Raw genomic sequence first — 24,358 nt, 5'->3', positions numbered from 1 at the left:
AAGACAAACTTACTCGCAATCGCCCTTAGCTGATTTTCAAACCAAAACATGATTGCTTTGTTTGTATTTTATATTACAAATAAATAGTAAAAAGAAAATAAATATATTATTGGATGTAGTGAAATAAAACCTTCAATTTTAAAAGATCCATGGAAAAGATGCATATCCATTATGTTTGTATTTCATCACAATGATACTAATATATGATTATTACATACTCTAATTTTATATCTCATGTAAGATGCGACCCCCTTAAAGTCCGCTCCAAAATTAGGGCTTCAAAAGTCGCATGATACACGAGTATATGTGGTAGATACTTTTTCTTATAATTTAAAACTTACACATGCACAATACTTGATTGTGTAGTATTATACTGGCCAGAAAGAATTACTGCCTCGAGCCCTTGACACGTGACGCCAGGAAAAAAATCTTAAGTCTAAAAAGTGGAAAAACAAACTATATTGCATCAGGGTACTCGTCAAGCAATCCTGTAGTACTTTGTAGGTCCTGTTGTGGAGAATGACTAACTTCAGCCTATTAGGAACAGAAGCAACTAGATTTCTAAAGATCTATGGGCAGAAGTCTCCCCAGCCCTGCGTTCTCCAATTTTCTACCAGTTGAGATGTCTGCCTAAACAAAAGAAAACAGGTATATTTAATATTTGGGATATAATATGAACACACATCTTTGGTTTACACCACAAAAAAGTTATTTTGTTCAGGTTAACTATGACCAAAAATTTTCTAAAAAAAAAAATTATTTTTTAACGAGTACAATAAATTTTTCATTGGGAAAAAGTTCAAGTTGTATTTTTCCTATAATCTATACATATTTGGCAACTACCAAATTTCAAGTAAAAATAAATTGTAAGCTCCACAAAAAAAAAAAAAAAAAAAAAAAAAAAAGCCCCAAGTAACTTGAGGTGTGTATACGGAAAAAAATTAAGATAACCCCTTGAGCCCTGAAACGATTAGTTTCATCTCTCCAATAATTTTTTTTATTTACTTGAGATTCTCAATGGTTAATCCTAATCAAAACTTTGAACTCCTTTTCATATATCGTCCGATTCTCTCTCTCTCTCTCTCTCTCTCTCTCTCTCTCTCTCTCTCTCTCTCTCTCTCTCTCTCTTTATAGTTTTTGGTATAGCTGTATTTATTGAGATTATAATTCCGAACACCTTTTGATAAGCGTATCAAATGGTATGGACACTTTTCTATTTGCAAAAATAATTTTTTACAAAAATATTGAACACTCAGCCAACCGAAGGTCCTCAACTTTAATGGAAAAAATTTTTCGGCTCTATCTGGAAAAAAGAGCATTTCTGGTGTCAAGCTACAAATGCCTAGGGGGAAATTAACTAATGGGAACTCGGCTCACTTAACCAAACTTGATCATATGCCTCCAAAGACCATCACCACCATACATCTCTTAGGGTGATAGGAGGAAAGACAGGGAGGTGGGGGTGGAGTTGAAATCCCCCATCCTGGTATCTCCATGGGGAGACCTTGTAAACTGTCGTTACTTGCTGTAAGGGGGAGTTGAAATGTGCTACTTGGAGGTAAACCAGACTAACGTCCACAGAACTGAAGGAGCAAAACCTCGACTGGCTACGTGTTTGATAAGCTGTGATTCGGATAAAGTTAGGGTACAACAGAGTTGTCTCTAGGAAGATTAGGCTGGTAACCCAGCTACAAAAACAGAAACACCTTGTTTGGCTCGCATTTGCACGTAGTATATACTCAAATTGGACTACAGGCTCTTGAGTTCACAGTTAGTCAATATCCCCCTTAGGCATTTGCAGCACAATGCCAGATTTCTCTCTCTCTCTCTCTCTCTCTCTCTCTCTCTCTAGATAGAGCCAATATGGTTTTTATCAATTTTGAGGACCTGCTGCCAGCTTAGTATTTGATTTTTTTTTTTTTTTTTTTTTTTTTTTTTTTTTTTTTTTTTTTTTCTTCAAATAAATATCCATGCTATTCAATACACTAATCAAAATCGCACAAAACACAGCTGTGCCATAAGCACAAAATCAAAGCCAAAAAAAATTTCAAAAATTTTCTTTCCGACATGAAATATGAAAAAGAGATCAAAAGTTTTGATAGGGAATAACCAATGAGGATCTAAAACTTATAAAATAAATTATTGGGGAGACAAAAAAAATTGTTACAGGGCTCAGAGGGGTCACTCAATAATTTTCCCACATACACACCAGGTTACTCGGGCCAGTCTTTTTTCTCTGCAGCTGCTTGGGAAGTAAAGAATTAATTTTTTAAAACGGCCAAGGAAAATATGCATATTCGTTTTTTGTATTTTATGGTCTTGGCGCTAGCCTAACCCACCGACAACCAGACATTTGGTACTAGAAAGTGCAAAGGGTAAAACCCAGTTATGAATATATTGAACGAGCGCCGTAAAACTGAAATGTCGCTAACCAATAAAAATGCAAACTGAGGGCTGCCTGTATATTGCTTATGTTGCTCCAAAGAAGCTGCTGTTGTATGCCACAAAATAATCTTGTAAAGACTAAGCCTCCTGTAACTCACTGTTGAGTTTTAACATTTTTTACAACTAATTGTGAAAATTGATTTTCAGTATTTGCCTTCGTGGTGATAGCACTCCAGAGTTTGTTGGAGTTTTGAATGATTTGTCAGGATTCCAGCTAGTTCTCGTCATTTTACCCAATAATAGGCTGGATAGATACAGTGCCATCAAGAGGCATTTGACTGTCAAGATGGGTGTCCCAAGTCAAGTAAGTATGGTCTATTTTAATGCTGGAATTGTAAGTAGATTCTTTGATAAACTCAGTACATTGTAAGATGTTTGTTCATCTTTTGTGCCATAGTTGAAGATATTCTTAAGAGTTATTTTGAAAATTTTTCAGTGTGTTCTGAGTAGGACGCTCTTTAAAAAGCAGCGGTTGATGTCAGTGGCAACAAAAATTGCCATACAAATGAACTGCAAACTAGGTGGTGAACCCTGGAAAGTCAATGTTCCAATCAAGGTAAAGTAAAGATAGCCTTACTGTATGGTGTTTTTATAATGTAATAACAGTTATATACCAGAATTACTTAATTTATTTAGTGTTCCAAGTGAGGTTGAAAGTCAGTATTCAATATTTGCAAAATATTTATTTTGACTAGATTTTTTAATGTTCCAAATGAATTTATCTCTTATACTGTTTCATCTCTTTTTAACCCCCCAAGGAATTACTGTAGCACGCTTTATATTGTCACTATCTACCAAATATTATTTTGACAAGATCTTTTTTTCTGTATTTGCATAACTGGTAGCTACAATAGCAAGGTTTGGGAAATGGATATTCCTTGACTACTTTCAAAACAGTTGCATTTGTAGATCGTTGACTTTCATTTCATATATTTTACGTATCATTTGATCTTATTGTCCAACTACTCCAACTCCTTTTACTGTCTTGAACACTAAATAGCTGAAAGTGATCTAAATTCTGCACATACCTTATCCACTTTATATCATTGACCATACTTTTCTCAGTGCAAAAATGTACTAGAAGGATTAAATGGTAAAAGTAGATGGGAGTGCAAAAATACCTCTATTCTGTTGGGCAAAAGTAAATGTGCTTGTGTATAGGCAGCCTTCGGTTAACGGCAGGAGTTCCTTTCCGGGGGCCTGACGCTAAGTGAAATTCAAAAGTCTACGGATGTCACAGTCCATCTTACGGTGCCCTAGCCTTGTTAACGTTGCCGTAGAGTGTGTCACCGCCAGATATTTTGCCCTAGTATGTAATAACTCTTGAATGAAAATGTGGAATTTCATTTGCCTAATCATTTACTATGGTTTGCCTGGAAGTAATAAATTTTTAATGTCAGATTCAATGAACTTCTTGGTAAATCTTGTCCTATTATGAGAGAGTGAGTCTCTCTCTCTCTCTCTCTCTCTCTCTCTCTCTCTCTCTCTCTCTCTCTCTCTCTCTCTCTCTCTCTCTCATCCACAATATGCTGAAGTCATGCAAAATACGGGTAAGGATACCAGAGAAGAAAACAAAACTGAAATGACAGAAAAAAAATAATGAAAATAAAGAGCAAGACAAGAGTATGGATGCAGAGATACTCATAGATGCTACATATGAGGCAATCAGGCAGCAAACATACGAAGAAATGAATTATGACGTGACAACACAAAATAAAATCCCGAAGAGGCTTTACCCAGATCTGCATACTGATAGGAAAGAGATAGAAAAGAAAGACAAAAGTCTGCACCCTTTTGAAAAGAGGAAATTGCAGATTTGGTGAAAGAGTTACTACAAACATCCCAAGGTTGTTACAACTATGAAATCTATGGTAAATGTCCATACCTAGACGGCTATGAGGATGAATGCAGAGATCTGCATCCAAAAATATGCAAAAACCTAAATATATGCACCCTGTAGCCATGAATCAAAATAAATTAAATCTATTAAATAATAAAATCTAAAATAGAAAAGAAACAAATAGAGGAACAAAGAACATGAGGTGAAGGAAAAAAGCAAGCCATCACTGCAATATGGAGTGTCAGCAAAGAAGTTCCAAGCATCAGCTCTAAGATACAGCTCAAGAGATAAATGCTGTATATACAATGCTAGGGGATGGTGCAGATACGGAGAAAATTGCAGATTCAGACATAAAATTAATAATTATGATGAAAGAAGATCAAATATATTGGAAAAGTTGGATTTTTTAATGTCAGAATTTCTGGAAATGAAGAAAAGAACAACATACCAGAACAGGAAAGAGACATGGGAAAATCCTTATTATTACCCATATTAAATGGAGATAACATGCAAACCATCATAGTGATGATGCACAGGGTTTAGTTACGAGTAACTCAAAAAGAAAAATAGATTACTTTAGAAGAACTAACCCAAATTGAAAAGAAAAGAGATATAATGAATATAAGTGAAACCTGGTATTCCCAAGAGAGACTTAATGATGATCAAATAAAAGGGTTCCTAACTTATAGATCAGATAGAAAAAATAGGAATCAAGGGGAAACCGCAATATATGGGAAAGACATAAAACAAGGAAAAATATATGAGAAATATAGTAACTCGGTATGTGAACTTATTGCGGTAGAATTTGAATCTGAAAAATCAATAAACATATAGACCCCCTAATACTAAAGAGTTTGACACAATAATAGAAAAATTGGATGATATATGTAGAAATCACAAGGACTGGACTATTCTATCCACACTTTAACTTTGCTTTCGTAGATTGGAAAGAACGAATTAGAGATTGTGGTTATATTTATACATATAAAAAAAGAGTAATGGTAGTGCAGAAGATAAGAGGCAATTCGAAAAGCTATTATATATGCTACTAGAGTACAACATTCAACAAATAAATCACCTGCCAACAAGAAAGGAAAATACTTCAGACCTAGTATTTGTGAACGAGGTGAATTATGTTAAAGAAATAATAGTTTATAATGCGAGTATTTCAGATCATAATGTCATGAAATTAACAGTCCATTCCAAAGCAAGTGGAAACAGAGATAAGTAAGAAATGAAAAAGTGGTAAGGATATGGAAAATACAATTTCTACAGTAAAAATATAAAATGGTCAGAAATAAATGAAGAATTAAACAAAGATTGGGATAACATTTTTGTAAGTGATGATATACCAATAAATACGGAGATGATATATAAAACATTGGAGAAAAAAGTTGATAAATATATACCGAAGAAGAAAAGTAAACATCAGTCATGCATACCAAGAGACAGAAGGATCTTGTTCCAGAAAATCGGAAAGTGAAAAAGGTCTTCCAAAATAAAAAAATACATGGAAAGTGATGGAACTGAAAATTAAGAGAGTGCGCAGAACAAAAGATTATACAATCAAAAGAAAATGGAAAACAGAACTAGGAAGAAAAAAAAAAACTAGTAAATATCATGCAAAACTCCAAACTATTGTACTTGTATGCAAAAAAGATGAATAAAAGAAGAATAGAAATAGGCCCTCTAAGAATTGAAGGGAGATTAACTGATAAAAAAAGGAAATATGCAATATATTGGCAGAAAGATAGAGAGAATTTAAACCTAGAATTGATAATGAAGATGATACAAAAATAAGGGATGAAAATAGTGAATATTTATCAGACATAGATATTAACCCTTTAACGCCGATTAGATGTATTAAACTGTCGAGTGCTGAACCGACGTACGAAACGTCAGCAAAATAAAATTTTTTTAAATTCGCAGAAAAATAGTTACAGGCCTATTAGGCAAAGACTTTAGAATCGCCCCTTAGGGGATGATGGGAGTTCACGGATCAAGCTGTTGTTTTGTTTACAATCGTTACCCAGGTGCGCAAGTGCGAATTTCTTTCTTCTCGCACTAAAAAGCATCAGCGACACATCTCTGAAATTATTTAGTCACTTTTGACATAATTTTTGCACCATTTTATATAAGCCGTTACATAGTTTTATATATGAAAATGTGCACAATTTCATGTAGAATACAGCAAAAAACAACTCATGGTTGTAGCTTTTGTCAGTTTTGAAATATTTTCATATAAATAACGATGTTCCAAAATTTCAACCTTCGGTCAACTTTGACTCGACCGAAATGTTTGAAAAACTGCAATTGTAAGCTAAAACTCTTACATTCTAGTAATACTCAATCATTTACCTTCTTTTTGCAACAAATTGGAAGTCTCTAGCACAATATTTTGATTTATGGTGAATTTTAGTAAAAAAAAAAAAAAAAAAAAAAAATTTCCTAAGTCTGCGCAGTAACTGCCGAAAAAATCTGAATATTTTTTGTCCGATTGTCGTAATGTTTGCACACTTTTATTTAGCCATTAAATAAAGTTTTATATATGAAAATGTTTGCAATTTCATGTAGAATACAACAAAAAACAACCCCATGGTTGTAGCTTTTATCAGTTTTGAAATATTTTCATATAAATAACTATAAAAAATTTGAACTTCGGTCAACTATAACGCGACCGAAATGGTCGAAAACGGCAATTGTAAGCTACAACACTTACAGTCTAGTAATATTCAATCAATTACCTTCATTTTGCAACTAACGGGAAGTCTCTAGCACAATATTTCTATTTATGGTGAAGTTTTGAAAACTGCTTTTTTTTTTTACATCGCGCGTTACAAATTCTTGCATCATATTGTGATATTTTGTGTGATGCTTTGATCCTTTTACAATTTATTATATACCAAAATAATTGCAATTTAGTGTACAATACAACGAAAAAATAATTAACCCATTAGCTTTAATCTTTTTGTTCACAGCACGATTTGTATACAATTTTATATGAAATTTTTTTCTGGCTGTCATATATTCCAATATTTATATATGATGATCTTTTTTCATTTTTGATGGTTGCATACTAAACTTCAGGCAATGACAAAAAAAGGAGCCAAAAATGAACTCTTAATCTTGAAAATTAAGTGTGCTGTGATTTTTTTGAAAAAAACATATTTTCCGCTTCGGCGCTCACTCGGAAACGCCGCCGGCATACAGGAGACACTTTTGGAAATAGCGGCTTGGCGTTTAAGGGTTAATGAAGCCGATATTGTGCTGGCTATTAATGAAATTAAAAATGGAGCTGCAGCTGGTCCTGATGGTGTCCCTCCTATTTTGTTAAAGAAAGTAATTCATTCTATCACAAAGTCCCTTACAATATTATTAATACAGTGTAGATACAGGCAAGATTTATGAGCACAAATTAGCATATATTACCCCAACTTTCTAAAGTGGATGAAGACTAGAGGCAAGTAATTATAAACCTGTGAGTCTAACATCACATATAAAAGTGTAATGAAGAAAAATGTTATGAAACATTTAATAAAAAATAATTTGTTTAACCCTTAAACGCTGACTGGACGTATTTTATGTCGACATACAAAAGTTTTTTTAAAAGTTCGCGGAAAAATACTTTTAGGCCTACCAGCCGAAAACTTGAATCACGCGCCTTGGGGGATGCTGGGAGTTCACAGATCAAGGTGTTGTTTTGTTTTGTTTACAATCATTACGCAGGCGCGCAAGCACGAATATCTTACTTGCCGCACTAAAAAGTATATGTGACACATCTCTGAAATTATTTTGTCACTTTGACATAATTTTTGTACCATTTCAAATTAGCTGTTACATGGAGTATTATATAGGAAAATGTGCGCATTTTTATGTAGAATACAAAAAAAAAATACTCATGATTGTAGCTTTTATCAGTTTTGAGATATTTTCATATAAATAACGATAAGTGCCAAAATTTCAACCTTTGGTCAACTTCGACTCTACCGAAATGGTCGAAAAACGCAATTGTAAGCTAAAACTTTATATTTTAGTAATATTCAATCATTTATCATAATTTTGCAACTAATTGGAAGTCTCTAGCACAATATTTCGATTTATGGTGAATTTATGAAATAACTTTTTCCTTACGTCCGAGCGGTAAAAACCTCTTCCCCCGAAAAAAATCATTACTCTGCTGCGTTGTGGTAATTTGTTTGCCCATCATTTTAAAATTTAGCAAGTTACATAAAAGTTTTTATATATATAGAAATGTGCGCAATTTCATGCACAAATTACAACTAAAAACAAACCCATGGTTGTAGCTTTTTTCAATTTATGAAAATATTTTCATATTAAAAAATAAAAATGATTAGTTTGAAACAATTTTTTCAAAACCCTTTTGTGAACTTTGACCTCTACCGAAATTGGTTAAAAAAAACGCAAGATTATAAGCCTTAGAACACTTATACTTCTTAGTAATATTCAATTCATTTTACCTTCATTTTGCAACAAATTGGAAGGTCTCTAGCACAAATATTTTGAATTTTATGGTGAATTTATGAAAAAAACAAAAAATAACATTTTCTTTACGGTTCCAGCGGCGGTAAAACTTTTTATTCCGAAAAAAAATCATAAGTGGCGATTGCTCGGTAATTGTTTTGCAACCATTTTTAAATTTAATTAGCCGTTTTACATGAAGTTTTTATATATGAAAATGCTGCGCAATTGCTTGTAGAATACAACAAAAAATAATTAGAAGGTTTTAGCTTTTCTCAATTTTTTTTTGAAAATATTTTGGCATATAGGATCTCACGATAAATAGAAAAAAACCCACGTTCGGTCAAAACATTTGGACCTAATTACTGAAATGGTCAATAAACGCAATTGTAAGCTTTAAAACTCTTACAGTTATAGTAAAGTAAGTCAGTCAAGTTTTATTCTTAATCTTTAAAAACAAATTTGTAAGTTCTCTTAGACACAATATTTAGATTTTTATGGTTAATTTTTAAAAAAAAAAAAAAACAAAAAAAAAACTTTCCTTCCCTCCCGTGCTGCGGAAATTTTCTCTGCCCAAATAAATCCTTCCTAAAATGGGTACGTCACATTCTCGGAATATTTGCTCCGTTTCATATTAGGCATTTCATAGAGTTTTTATATATGAAAAATGTTTGGGCAAAATTTTCATGTTAGAATAAAAAAGAAACTAAAAATATTTTGAAGGTTCTGTAAGCTTTTCTTAATTTCCGAAATAATTGGCATATAAAATTTTTTTTTTTTAAAATTTGAAACATTCCCGGTCCAAAAATTTTAGCTAGTCGGAATATGGGTCTGGAAAACTGGCAATTGTAAAGACTAATACATAGAGGAGTGCTTGGGAGGGGTAGGAGTTGCAAATGGGGGCCGGAGGAGGGGTTACTTGCCTCCATTGAAATGCGGAAACCAATAGCCCCATCCAAGGAAGGTGAACCCCCATAGCCAAGTTGGACGCCCAAGCAGCCACCATCTTGGAAGACTCCAAACCTGAAACAAGGGAATTAGATGGTGTAGCCTCCCCCCTCGGCAAGAGAATTGCAACTAGAGGGGGGGGCCTACATTAAACATAACATCACTCTGTGGCACTCCCGATACTTCCATTGACGAATCAATGGAAGAAAACGAAGGCGAGGGAGAGGGAGAAGAGGAATCGTCCAGACGATGCGAAGAAAACCCCTCCCAAGAAAGAAAGAGATGAAACTGCATTTTTTCGTGTTTTTATAAAACACTCCTCTGTGACCAAGAACGACATTCCATGCAGGTATTGGTTACAATTCAATAATTTGCTCTGCACATACTGCATGTCATATGAGGACCTGTTGATGTTGATGCTACCCGCCTTAAGCAAAGAAGTCCCTAAATGCCCATACACATGCATTGACGAGGCCATGAAGTATTGTAGGAATCCATAATAAACAGAAACAATCACAGACAACACACTGAAAAGGAAAGAATCATGGTCACAAAACAATCGGCTTGGAAGGAGAGCAAAAATGATAGCATCTACTCTCCAAGGCAGTTAAGGAAAAGACAAGCCTGATGAGGTCTGGTGCGCAGTCTCTAACCAGCTATCACCTCATTACATGCAGTAGTTGCCAGATCTCACAGATTTTTGCTTTACAATCTTTTATTGCGTTAACCAGTTACCAGCTGGCGCTTGGAAGTTATCCTATTGTTAAGACCTCAGTTTTGTTAGATATGAAAAATACAAATTGATTAAAAATTTGTAATTTCACAATAAAATTTAGCATAAATGATGAAAAAATCATACGCACAGCCAACTTAAGATGGAGGGAGTGATTATATTGTTGAGAGGAGAAGACATTAAAACCATTGCTGTATGTACATAAAAGTAGTAAGAATTCACAGGAACAAAGAAAGGGAATTCCACAGTAAATTTAACTATGATTAATATAAAAAAAATGCAATACATTAACAATAAAAGAAAAAAGTCACCTGAGCCAGTGTTTAGTGTGTTGAGTGAGTCTGTATAGTTTAATGATAACCATATTCAACAAAATGAATAAAATAATAGTTCCACAAAAATTTAACAAACAAGATAAAGGTAGTGACACAGAGTTGATAGAACAAGGAAGCGTTTGTATTGTTGAAGAGAGGGGAAGTGACAGTAAAGACATTTCTGTATTTTATGTAAAAGCTGTACCAATTCAATACAAAAAATATAGGGGAATTTCACAAGTTTAACAATGATTGAATATAAAAATCAAATATAATACAGTAATAAACAATAAAAAGTTTACTTGAGCCAGTGTTAGGTGTACTGATTGAGACCATAGAGAGGAGAAGCAGATAGTGGTGGGTAATTGGGTGGGAGACTGGTCTGCTTCCCACTCAATTTCCAGCTGGGCTGGGTTGATTTTTTCTTTCATATTTTGCCCATTTCTTTCACTTGTACTCAATTAGCCCGAATCATTTGTTTTTGTTACGGTGAAATTCCTACCAAGCGACTTGCTTTTTATGATTTTTTTACCACTAAAAGTAATTCAGCTCCATAATAAATACATGGGCACTGCATTCAACTTATGCATTCTTTTGTTTAAATGACTTCCTTGTGAAAAGTTATTCTATCTTTCTTTTCATTTCTTACTTGCATTCTTTACTTATGGTGTTATGTATTTCTTTGTAAAAACGTTGTTTATTTTAAATTGTACTGTTTCCCAACAGTAAGTTGTGTTGTGACATAATTAATCTCTGCGCTCAGGATCCAAGTGTAAACGTAAACAAACTGTCTTTCTCTCACAATCAATTCCTTTGGTTATCCTTACAAAAACTTGGATGAAATTGATTTTATCAGCCTTTGCCTGCTACGTCCATTTCAGTTTCTTTGAGGGGTTCCAGTCTCTTCCCTCAGTCCCAGCTGGCCATTCGCCATTTTCAGCAAACTTTGTAAATCTTACACAGAAATAAAATTCTAACATTTTACCTGAAGGGCAACAGACTTCTCTGACACTGGCAAATATGCTGGAAATGGAAGTGGAGAATCCTCTAAAGGTGGATCAGTTTCAAAAGGGATCTGATATCCGTCCCTGAGAACAAGTATGGTCGAAAGTTCTGCACCCATACTTTCCCAACAATTCCAAAAATCCTGAAGTCTCGCATCTACTGCATTGATGAAAAAACTCTTATTTTCTTGATTCTCCTGTTGTGGGTTTTTTTAAAAGTTTTGCAATACTTGCTGTTTTTCCTCTGCCTCTTGTGAAGTTCTTATATGTACCTCCCCCTTCGAAAGGGTGTATACTTCTAAAGGCTGGGTCTGTTACCACTGATTGACGGTTCCCTGTAGGAAGAGTTCCTTTAGGTGTCTTTGACAACTGAGCCAACAGGTCTTGTGTTGCTTTAGCCTATGGTAGAGAAGCAATTTCTGATACTACTGCATGTTCGGAAAAAGATGTTTCTTGTCTAATGGGGAGTAAAGTTCTAGTCACGCCCTTCATAGCAAAAGTACACCACAATTCACGCTTTTCCAAATTCCCAACGTAAAAATGGCAGGAAGTGGAGAGGCGCCATCCCTGATCACACTGTCCACACAGTAAATGACGCTGGAAACATCCGCAAACTTGTCTTCAGGCAAGGAGCTGGATTTGAGCGTTCTGCTTTACACCCCATTTCACCAATCAATGAAACTTGCTACTCCCAAGGAATGGAAAACGCTCCTGAGAAGATGGTCGATCTCCTATGAGGAGAGCATACTTTAGCAGCTGAAAAGGCTGATCTTTTAGAGTCCACCAGACAAGAAAAATCTCCTTAAGAAGCAGCAGCATTTCCTAAAGCAAACATTTCTTTTGTCCCATACCAAATATATCTCCTAGAAGACAGCCGAGATTGGGGGAAAACACAGCATTCCTTTTCCCTGTTCTCTCAAGTTTAAGCCAAGCTTCAATTTTCTTTAAAGCCTTCTTTGCTGAGATAGACAAAACAAATTTTGGAAATTTTGACTACTCTCCAAGGTTGTTCCTTTTCCAAGATGAATCCAGAGAGGCGGGCTCCCTCAGAGCAAAAGATTCTGGTTAATTTGCTACGAAGAAATGAAGGAGTTGTTTAAATGCTGCATTCAAAGAGCTCTTCTCTGCATTATCCTCTTCTCCTGCATCTGAGTCTCGCTGTTCATCTTCTGAAGATACTGGAGACAAATCTTGTATTCTCAAAGTAGGATCGACAGCTCCCTAAATTTGTACCAAACCTAAAATGCGATCCAACTTGTATGAGATGGTTGCCAATTCCAGGTTAATGTGCTTCTTAGGAGGAGGGCACCTACCGGGCACAAAAGAGCTTGTCTGTCGCTGGATGCCCAGTGGGCGTCGACTGCTTACTTGACGTTGGGTGCTTATCGGACGCTACTTGTTCTGGTAATCAGAAATCCATCGATTTCTTGGGAAGAAGAATATTCTTGAAGAGGAAAATCTTTAGATTTCACAAAAACAATATCACTCTTGTTCGACATGTCTGCACTTTTTATCGAACACAACTCCTTTAGAAGTAAGAGTGGAATGCAAAAAGTGAGTCCAACTACATATACACTCTTCATGGGCACAGAAAAGGGTGAGGCTCCTCTTGTCCTTTTCAGTGGACGTCAAATTTCCGAAAAACGCCGTCAGCGCCTCAGAAAGTCTTCATTAGGGTCACTAGATGATAAATGTCTCCCAGAAACGCCTTTCCAATAGTGTTCTTTGACATCTGGGAACGTTCAACAGGATCGTCTGAGGGAGCGCTTACTCAAGGGCAGTCCTCACTTGCCTCCCTTTGACTGTCTGCATGCCTCCCAGGTTCTGGGGAGTTTTGACAGAGACCTCAGTCTAGGAGCACGAGTGGGTCGAGCAGACCCACTCTCACAGACATTAGATTTAGCACTGGACCTATCATTCATCAAAATTTACACAGAATCACCAATTTTATGCATAACATCCATAAGTACTTTAAAAGCAGCACTCATTTGACATTTAAGACTGGCATTGGTATTGGGTTGGGGGTCATCGGGGTCCTGGGTAGGAGGCGAAGGAGTGTTAGCATTAGGACTATTAGTTAAGGCTCATCTACAGGAATTTGCTGACTAATTAAAGCAACAGAGGAGGAATCTTTCACTACATTAGCTGTGAATAAGGCTTTTCTCTACCGATCCCTATCCAACTTACGTAAATGATTAGAAAATGTCTTCCATGCCTGAGCACTCCAGTCCTTACATTCGTCACACACATTCTCAGGAGAGCAGTCTTGCCCCCCTGCAACTCGCACACTACAAACGAGAGTCATACTTAGCCTTGGTTAACCTAGTTCTGCAAACAGTGCTGCAGAACCTAACCAGTGAAAAACAGCAGTCCGACATGACTCGCCTAGGCTAAAGCATACAGAAAAAACTAAGCCGAATATGAAAAAACTTAAGAGTTTCACTAAACTTGCTGACTAGCAACAAAACCACCAACTGGCGAAAAACCTAAGATTGTACGTCACCGTATTGAATGAAAAAACATAAATTTTCTAGCTGCCCTCCGACTGTGTTTCCAGTGTTATGGCAGCAGTAATATCTGAAGACGCTACCATAGTCACTACCAACCCCCAGTAGAGGCGGGGGAGAAGAGTATCACCCAGGAGTACCAACCGTTCTGGCGGGATTTTTTAAAATTTTTTCTAGCTGCCGATCGCATCGGACTATAGCAGTGGAACTGCCTGGTAAGTATATACAAAACTGTTTTATTATCAAAATATCATTTTTACTTCATATAAAACTTTATTACTTTACACCTTTGATTTATTTTTTAACATCTTAATCAATAAAAATTTAAGAGGAACTCTTTGGGTTAACATATTAATCAAAAAAATGTTAAAAGGGACTCTCTGGGTGGGCTAGAATGAATGATCCCAACTCCTTTCTTTTCTGATGGGGATATTTGTTTTAAATTAACAACAATTCAAGTTTTGACCAGCCTTCTGGAACAGATTAAGTTCAAAATCCGAGGTACTTGTATATCTTTCACGTTCTTGTTTTTGGAAAAATAGTGGTGTGACAGAGGAAATCACATTAAATCCCCCTTTGAGCATGTCTCTTTCCACAACCTGCGCACTGACATCAGTTGATTCATCAACTTGGGGGAAAAAAAGAAAGACTGTCTTGGTTTCAGCTTGTTCAAAACTTGATCAACAATATCTGCATTAATTCACTTACCTGGTGAGAAACGGTAAACGGTCTTTAGTTATTCAGCTGCCTTTTTAACCAGCATACCTGCAGCTGACAATATAAGTTTTTCAGCAATATTAAATGATGTTTTAACCTTAGGAATTAAGATTTAGTTAAACATTCTTCCAGAGCCATGTGTGATGTAGAGGCTCTCTAGAGGAGTGTTTGTGAGAATAAATTTGGAAAGCTGTGGCAGAATCAAAGCTAAGCAAGTTGAATACAGACTTCCCCACATTTACGGACTCGTACCGGCTAACAAATTCCTCCCAGCCACTCTTTCCTCTTTATGTTCCTATTTAAGTACAGGATGGTTGGTTCAGCGAGGAAAACATACAAAACTCTTGGAATCCATGTACTCACCATATACCAAGAAATTCGGGGCGAGACACTTTGCTGTCCTCTTGATTCTGTTGTTCAGAGACAAACAGCTGCTGAATATCATACACCAGAAAACCAAACAAACAACCAAAACCATACAACTCTAAACAACACGACAAAATCACTACACATACAAACACCTACGGTACCAAAACTTCACACAGCTCAACAAACACCACAATTCTAACACACTCCCCCTGATCCCAACTCCTTCATGAGGTGGGCGGCTTAGGGATCCACTGCAGAGAGATTATGCCCCTTTATGCCTACTCACTGCTGAGGATTCAACTGAACATTGGGACATCTAACTCCTTTACTCTCTCTCTCTCTCTCTCTCTCTCTCTCTCTCTCTCTTCCTCTCTCGCTCTCTCTCTCCTCTCTCTCTCTCTCTCTCTCTCTCTCTCTCTCTATCCTCTCTCTCTCTCTCTCTCTCTCTCTCTCTCTCTCCATTAATTTTCCACCTTTCCTTCTTTCGTTGACGACCTTGGCATGGTTTTGGACTGCTGATTTCACTGCCCATTTAACATGGAGGGTGGAGTTGGGTAGCATGTCACTCCACCCGTAAAACTTAGAGTACCTGACGTGGTCGAGCGAGGGGTAATTTTTATGTCAAGCCATGGCCACAGTGCTGGGTCTGATCTCAACGGACTGACAACCCTTCAGGCACTGTGGGTATGACGGATATCCAGGTGAGTGTTCCTGGGCAGTTACCACAGTGTAACAGTATTGCTTCTCCCTCAATTGGACCTCCTCGGTGAGAGGGATCTCATCCTGGACGAAATATTTAATCTTGTTATATGGACAAGAAAAAAATCCCTAAAACTTCTGGCATGGCAACGGACTCCTCCTCATCATCATCCAGGTGCCATATCCCCAAGGACGTCAGCAATCATGACTCACAATTCCTCTCAATGGACTATTTCAAGGAAATCCCAGGTAATGAAGAGCAGGCTGGTATAAAAAATTTAATGCCATACAAGCCACAAAGAATAAGTACAGGTATTCTCCTACTTACGATGGGGTTAGGTTCCGAAAAACCCATCGTAAGTTGAGAAAATCGTATCTCGGATATAGCCTAGCCTACACTAAGTTAATCAGTACCATATAGGCTATGCTATATACACATATATGGAAGATTAGCCTACACTACACAGTATACCTATACATATAAGGTATAGTAATTATTAATATCAGCTAGTTCGGGTGTTTCAATGCAGATTGACTTATGATAATTAAGTATAAAAAGAAACTTAATAATAAGAACAAGGATCAGACTGTAGCGTAAAGGGTACTCACCAAGATTCGGTCCGTTGTTGGCATACGTGATCGGTGTCAGGCTGTTCATGGCTACTATAACTAAAGATCGGAAGAGGAGGATGATGATAAAGCAGCAGGATCATCAATTCGCTCTTCCTCAGATAAAATTTCTTCTTCTGTAAGTTCAGGTGTCTCGAGGAAACAACTGTTCCGAGACGTACAGGATCGAGTCTCAAGTGAGGGGGTAGGGCTGGGGGAAGCGGAATGCACTGGAGTCGTTCTCTTGAAGAAAAAATCCATTGTAGGTTGCACAGTGCGTTTTTTTCGTTCTTCATAAATTAATCGGTAACATGCAACACTGTCTTGATGAGCCCTCTGAACTTTGGCAAACCGTTCCTCGTCCCCATCCATTTCACTTAAAAGTTTCAGTCCTTGATCAAATAAAGCAAACGCCTCTGCCAGTTTTTTAGTCGTAAACGTTCGCTCCGGCTCTTTTATTTCTTCTTCCTCTTCTGCTTTTTTTTTCTCTTCTGCAAGTGCAATTAAATCCTCTGCCGTTAGCTCTACATCTTGCACATCTATAAGTTCTTGGATATCTTCCTCGTCAATTTCTAAATCTAAACTTTTCCCAAGTATCAAGATCTTTTTATTGATTTCCACTTCTTCATTCTGATCGAAACCTTTAAACGAGTTCACATACACTTTCAGCAGATTTTTCCAGACCCCATTCATACACTTTCTTTACCTCCTTCCACGCCCTTCCAATGTTCATAATGGAGTTAAGAACACTAAATTCTTTCCAGAAAGTTCTGAGATCTTTCTCCTCGTTATCCGTAGCCTGAACAGCCTGCGCAAACGTGTTCCGAAGATAATACGCCTTGAACGTAGCCACAGCACCCTGATCCATGGGTTGTATGAGAGAAGTTGTGTTTGGTGGCAGAAACACAACTTTTACATTCTCGTTAATACTATCTCCGATGTGCTGAGGGTGGCCAGGAGCATTGTCTGAGAATCAGAAGAATTTTGAAGGGGATGTTATTTTTTCTACAATAATCTTTCACTTCCGGAATGAAGCAATGAACGAACCAGTCCTCGAACAATATTGCAGTCATCCAAGCTTTTTTATTATGACGGTAATGCACAGGAAGTGTCTGCTTGTCGATGTTTTTTAAAGCCCTTGGATTTTCTGAGTGATAAATCTAAAGGGCTTAAGTTTATACCCAGCCACATTTCCCCCAAGCAGAAGAGTCAATCGATCCTTGTATGCCTTAAACCCGGGCATCACCGTGCTTCTTTGTGGATGTAGGACCGTTGTGGCATACGTTTCCAATAAAGTCCGGTTTCGTCAACATTAAAGATTTGCTCTGGCAAGTAGCCTTCATTAACGACGATCTCGTTTAAAACATCCTTAAATTTAGCGGCCCCGTCGCATCAGCGCTTGCTGCTTCACCGCTAATTTTCACACTGTGAAAATTATGGCGGTTCTTGAAACGACGAAACCATCCAGCACTTGCTGCAAAACTTTTGTTGTGGTTATCATCATAATTCTTCTTCAGCTCTTCAAAAAGCATGCGCGCCTTTGTCTGAATGGTTAAGAGGGTGAGCGGCATACGCTTTTGTATTTGATCCTCCATCCACGTGACCAGTAACTGCTCCATTTCTTCCAAAGGCCCTATCCTCTTCTTTGATATAACCGTTGAATGAACTGAAGCAGATGCCTTTACGGCATCCATTACGCGTTTCTTGTCCTTGAGGATGGTGGATACCGTCGATTGCGATAAACGTTCGTCACGTGCGATAACCATGACTGCCTTTCCTGCTTCACGCTGGTTTATTATTTTCAGTTTCTGCTCCAAAGTGATGGATTGCCTCTTCTTTTTTGCACTACCAGCAGGACACCTATTTGGTTGTTTGGCAGACAGTTTTTTTGTTTTAATTTTCGGTACTTAAAAAAACTCTCAAATCACAAACGAACACCGACCTAATGTTTCTTGGTTCAAAACGAGCGCAAGTGAGGTCGAACTCATTGCCGCTGTACCTACGCCAGCCTCTCGCTCTCGGGCCAACATATCGTACAGCGTAGTACGCTGCTGCCAGCGCTCGCTGTGCGCGAAATTTAAAAATACGCATTTTCAACTTTTTTTTTTTTTTTTTTTTTTTTTTTTTTAGTATTAATTGCTAACCCCATCGTAACATCGGATTATCGTAAAACGAATTATCGTAACTCGAGCACTACCTGTAAATATCAAATTGACCCAACCTTGACTCGCTTGACTCCCTCTTCAGGAGTGGAGGTTGGTCAAGGTTTTGACCATGGAAACCGACAAAAAAAACATCTGCATTAAGATTGGAAACTTGTGTGTTAAATAGGCACACAACCTCAGAAATGTATTTTAGACAAATAATAGACCAGATGTGGTTAATAGAAACCACTACAAAAAACCAATCCGAAAATTATTTAAACCTCAGAAATGTATTTTAGACAAATAATAGACCAGATGTGGTTAATAGAAACCACTACAAAAAACCAATCCGAAAATTATTTAACCATAAAGAACATTGACAATATAAAGGTAAAGAGAAGAAAACATGACAGTATGAACAGTGTACAGGGTACTGTAGTACTTCGTAAAAGTGAGGAGCCCATAGAAAAAAATATTTTGCTCTATTCCCTTGAAAATGGGTTTAACAATGTGCAAGATTGTGAAATATATAGTATAGACAGTAGACAGAGTAATGAAAATACATTGAGAATAGCAAAAATGAAATTTTGAAGGCCAACAATTGCTTTTTAAAATTAAAATCATGGGCCAAAACAAGAGAACTGAGACCGTATGCTTCAAAACCACTACAGTGCCAAAACTGAAATAAGTATGGACATACATGGAAAAATTGCAGAAATTTATCAATGTGTGTATTGTGGATCTGATGAACATACCACGCAGTGGAAGTGTGGTGAACCAAAATATGTGAACTGTGGCCAAAATCACCATGGTAGATGTAAGGAGTGTATGGTAGGTGTAAGGAGTGTATATTATATATATATTACAAATGGAAATGACTTCAAGAGTGATCAGAATGCCAATAAGAGAAGCCAAACTAGAGTTGAGAGTTAGAAGAATGCATGATCTCGCTAGGAAGCAAATGTTCTCTACTGCAATGAGCTCAAGGAATGAAACAAAAATGGAAGTGACAAACTCCTAATAGAGAAATCAGAAGAAAAAATAACTTTACAAGAATCTAATATAGTAAGAAACTTGTGCAAATATATGTTCAAATTCATTTGAGATATTGAGGGAGAGAGAAACAAGAAAATGACACATGTATCAGAAACATTACAAGATAGGTATAATGAACTGGAAGCTTAAAAGAGGCCTTGAGAGTGAACTCCACCCAAAACCAAAAAACCACAATTATTAGAGAGGTATCTGTTAAAGCAAAGACCAAGGATCAGAAGAAAAGCACACAAACCAGAAAATAACATACTTTTGTCTCCTAAAGTAATAATAGAAGCAATAGATGCAAATACCCAGAACAATAAAGAAATAGTAGAGGAGAGCACCATAGACAAAAATGATTGTGAAGGGAGGAGAGATTACACCATCACCAGTAATTGGTGCACCAATAGTAAATGAAAAAGGACATATAAAAACACGTGGATGTCATGAATGTATCATCGAACTATGCAACAAAAACAGAACATAAGACATTTAACAAACAACATACAAAATTTTATAAAATATACAAGTAAAGAAATTACTAGTCTAGAGACTTAAAAAAAAAAAAACTATGTGCATTGGACACCTAATGTCTTATAAAGAAAATAATTAAATGTTATAAATAACATTTTTTCTAAAAAAAAAAAAAAAAAAAAAAAACTGTGCATTGGACACCTAATGTCTTATAAAGAAAATAATTAAATGTTATAAATAAAATTTTAGAAAAAATGCAAATCGATAATCCACAAGAAGGTGGTAATGCATGAATGCTCAACATATTTTCAATAATCATATAATACAATGGAACATAAATGGTCTAGATGACATTTGGGTGAATTACAACGCTTACTGAAAATACAAACCAATGATGATATGTTTACAATATGTCAATTAAAAAAATATCAACAATTTGTAAATATACCTTAATATCTACATCTAGAGAAAAGGAAATTTAGGTACAGCTATATATGTACATACCAAAGTATGTGATGGCAGAGGACTTGCAAACTTTGCTGACTTGCAAATATCAAGTATCAAAGTACGAATAAAAAACTATAATTATGTAATTTATAATATACCATACAACCAACCTAACAAATTATGGCATAGGTAAACTTAAGTATTTGTTTGGCAATGCCAGAGAACCTACATTAATAGTAGGTGATTTTAATGCTCACAGCCCGATATGGGACTGTAACTGTGTAATCTCAAATAGAGCAGGGAGTAAAAGTGAAGAGTTCATGGAGTCAAACGACATGTGCTGTATGAATGATGATGAAATTAGCACATTTTTCGAAAACACATAGAACATTTTTTGAGTAGACCTAAATCTTCTGTACAACAAATATAGTTGACAGAATAGATTGGAATGTAGTTGATGACTTGCACACCAGTGATCTTTTCCCATTATTAATTTCTTTAACCCTTAAACGCTGAGCGGCTATTTCCCAAAGTGTCTGTCGTATGCCGGCGGCGTTCGGGAGTTAGCGCCGAGGCGAAAAAAAGCTTTTTTTTTTTTTTTTTTTTTTTTTTTACAAAAAAAACAGCACGCTTAGTTTTCAAGATTAAGAGTTCATTTTTGGCTCCTTTTTTGTCATTGCCTGAAGTTTAGTAATGCAACCATCAGAAATGAAAAAAATTTCATCATATATAAATATTGGAATATATAACAGCGTGGAAAAAAATTTCATATATAATTATATACAAGTCGCGCTGTGGGCAAGACGGTTGAAGCTAATGAGTACTTTTTTTTTTTTTTTTTTTTTGTACACTAAATTGTGATGATTTTGGTATATAACAAATTGTAAAACTGTCTCAGCAACACAAAGAGAAAATATTATCACAAAATGATGCATGAATTTGTAATGCTCGGACGTTTTATTTATTTTATTTTATTTTTTTTCACCATAAATCAAAATATTGTGCTAGAGACTTCCTGTTTGTTGCAAAATGAAGGTAATTGATAGAATATTACTAGACTGTAAGTGCTTTAGCTTACAATTGCATCTTTTGACCATTTCGGTTGAGTTAAATTTGACCAAAGGTCGAATTTTTTCTATGTCGTAATTTAAATGAAAATATTTCAAAACTGATAAAAGCTACAACCATGAGTTATTTTTTGTTGTATTCTACATGAAATTGCGCACATTTTCATATATAAAACTTTGTAACGGTTAATATAAATGGTGCTAACATTACGACAAACTGATGAAAGAATTTCTGAGATTTCGGCCAAGTTACCGCACGTGGACATAAGGAAAGCGTTTTTCAAAAATTCACGATAAATCGAAATGTTGTGCTAGAGACTTCCGATTTGTTGCAAAATAAAGGTAAATGATTGAATATTACTAGAATGTAAAAGTTTTATCTTACAATTGCGTTTTTTTTTACCTTTCGGTTGAGCCAAAGTTGACCGAAGGTTGAAATTTTGGCACATCGTTATTTATATGAAAATATTTCAAAACTGATAAAAGCTACAACCATGAGTTGGTTTTTGTTGTATTTTCACATATAAAACTGTAACGGTTAATATAAAACTGTGCAAAAATTACGACAAAGTGACAAAAAACTTTCTGAGATGCGTCACTGGTGCTTTTTAGTATGAGAAGAAAGAAGTTTGTGCATGCGCACCTGAGTAACGCTCGTAAACAAAACAACAGGCATTTAAGGGGGCTGGCCGGAACCTCTATATATGGAGGTATAGGGCGAAAAATGCAGTCATGAAAGAATTCATGGAGCTTCATATGGCAATTGAGAATACGTATACAAAATATTTAGTCAAAATTCCTCTTACTTTCGTAGTTACAGGGTAATTAGTTAACGTAACTCAATAAGCCTAAAACATTGATCCGCACAAGAAAATGCAATATTTCTTCTATTATCATAAATTTTGATAATTATTGTCAAAGAAATTGGGAGAAATGGCATCTGTAGACATTCCCCGAGTCGAGAAGGAGACTTCAGGCTCAAGCTACAAAGTCCAGTCCTGATTTAGTGCGATCACAGACGTCAAGTAGTCTACACATTCCATTTCACGTCTGACATTCGCCTGCTTTCACTTATTTTTATGTATGTTTCGGCAAGAATTTCATCATGCTAATGAGGAAAAGACAAGGGAAACATCTCGCTAACATACAGACGAAGAAAAATCGCTCAAGTATTATTACATTATTACAGAATATCATAATATATGCGTAGTTAGTGAAGAGAGAGGGGAGGGTTGCTTAGCAACGCCCCCTTCTTGCTTGACAGCACACGTCACACTGTGCCTAAGGCTACGATCTTTGAGCAAAGAGATCTTCATTTATGATAAATAACAAAGTTTTGGTTTTTTAATACCCAAATTGGAATATGAATTTCATCATAATCATGATTTATTAAATTGTCTTTAAAAAAAAAAGTGTACGCCTTCGAGTTTCACTTCTTGACATTCTCTTGCAATTACGTTTATCTTTGTTTCGGGCAAGAATTTCATCATGCCAAAGAGGAAAATACAAGGAAAACATCTCTCTAACACACAGAAGAAGAAAATTCGCTGTAATAAGCAGAGTTAGTGAAGGGGGGAGAGAGAATTGCGTAGGAAGGAGTGCTCCATCTTGCCTCAAGCAGTCCCAGGCTGCGATATATGAGCAAAGGGATCATCATTTATGATAAATTATGATAAATAAAATAGTTTTGGTTTATTAATACACAAAAAACAAATATACATTCATAATAATCATTATTTATTAACCCTTAAACGCCGGAGCGGTAAATAAAAAAAGGACTCCCGTGTGCCGGAGGGGTTTGAGAGAGAGCGCGGAAGCGGAAAAATTTTTTTTTTCAAAAAATCACAGCGCGCTTAGTTTTCAAGATTAAGAGTTCATTTTTGGTTCCTTTTTTTGTCATTGCTTGAAATTTAGTATGCAACCATCAGAAATGAAAAAAATTATCATTATCATATATAAATAATGCGATATATGATAGCGCAAAAACGAAATTTCATATATAATTGTATTCAAATCGCGCTGTGCGCCAAACAGTTAGAGGTAACAAGTTACTTTTTTTTTTTTTTTTTTTTTTTTTTTTTTTTTTTTTTTTTTTTTTTTTTTTTGTAATGTGCACTAAATTGCGATCATTTTGGTATATAACACATTGTAAAACGATAAACGCAACACAGAGAAAATATTATCACAAAATGATGCATGAATTCGTAGCGAGCGGACGTAAAAAAATAATTTTTTTAAAAATTCACCATAAATCAAAATATTGTTATAGAGACTTGCAATTTGTTTCAAAATGAAGGAAAATGATGGAATATTACGATACTGTAAGAGTTTTAGCTTACTAATGCAGTTTTTGACCATTTCGAACGAGTTCAAGTTGACCGAATGTCGAATTTTTATTTTTTTATTTTTTTTTATATGCAAATATAAAAAAATGAGAAATGCTACAACCTTCCAATAATTTTTGTTATATTGTGCATGTTTTTGCGCACATTTTAATTTATAAAAAAACTAAAAAAAGCTCAATATG

General features: G+C 35.8%; 2 protein-coding genes across 2 annotated transcripts in view; one reads left to right on the top strand and one right to left on the bottom strand.

Annotated features, from left to right (window-relative positions):
- Positions 1-24,358, bottom strand: part of LOC135215315 (piwi-like protein Siwi) — a 360,399-nt gene that overhangs the window by 122,818 nt on the left and 213,223 nt on the right. The window lies entirely within an intron of this gene.
- Positions 1-24,358, top strand: part of LOC135215579 (piwi-like protein Siwi) — a 327,956-nt gene that overhangs the window by 223,425 nt on the left and 80,173 nt on the right. Inside the window, exons 8-9 of the mRNA XM_064250442.1 lie at positions 2,593-2,749; positions 2,882-3,001. Of these exons, the coding sequence (XP_064106512.1) occupies positions 2,593-2,749; positions 2,882-3,001 (277 nt within the window). The remainder of the gene's footprint in view (positions 1-2,592; positions 2,750-2,881; positions 3,002-24,358) is intronic.

Source organism: Macrobrachium nipponense, chromosome 5 (genome assembly GCF_015104395.2).
Source record: "Macrobrachium nipponense isolate FS-2020 chromosome 5, ASM1510439v2, whole genome shotgun sequence".
Lineage (NCBI taxonomy): Eukaryota > Metazoa > Arthropoda > Malacostraca > Decapoda > Palaemonidae > Macrobrachium > Macrobrachium nipponense.
The sequence above is the reverse complement of the archived record's forward strand: the minus strand, read 5'-3'. Positions and strand labels throughout refer to the sequence as shown.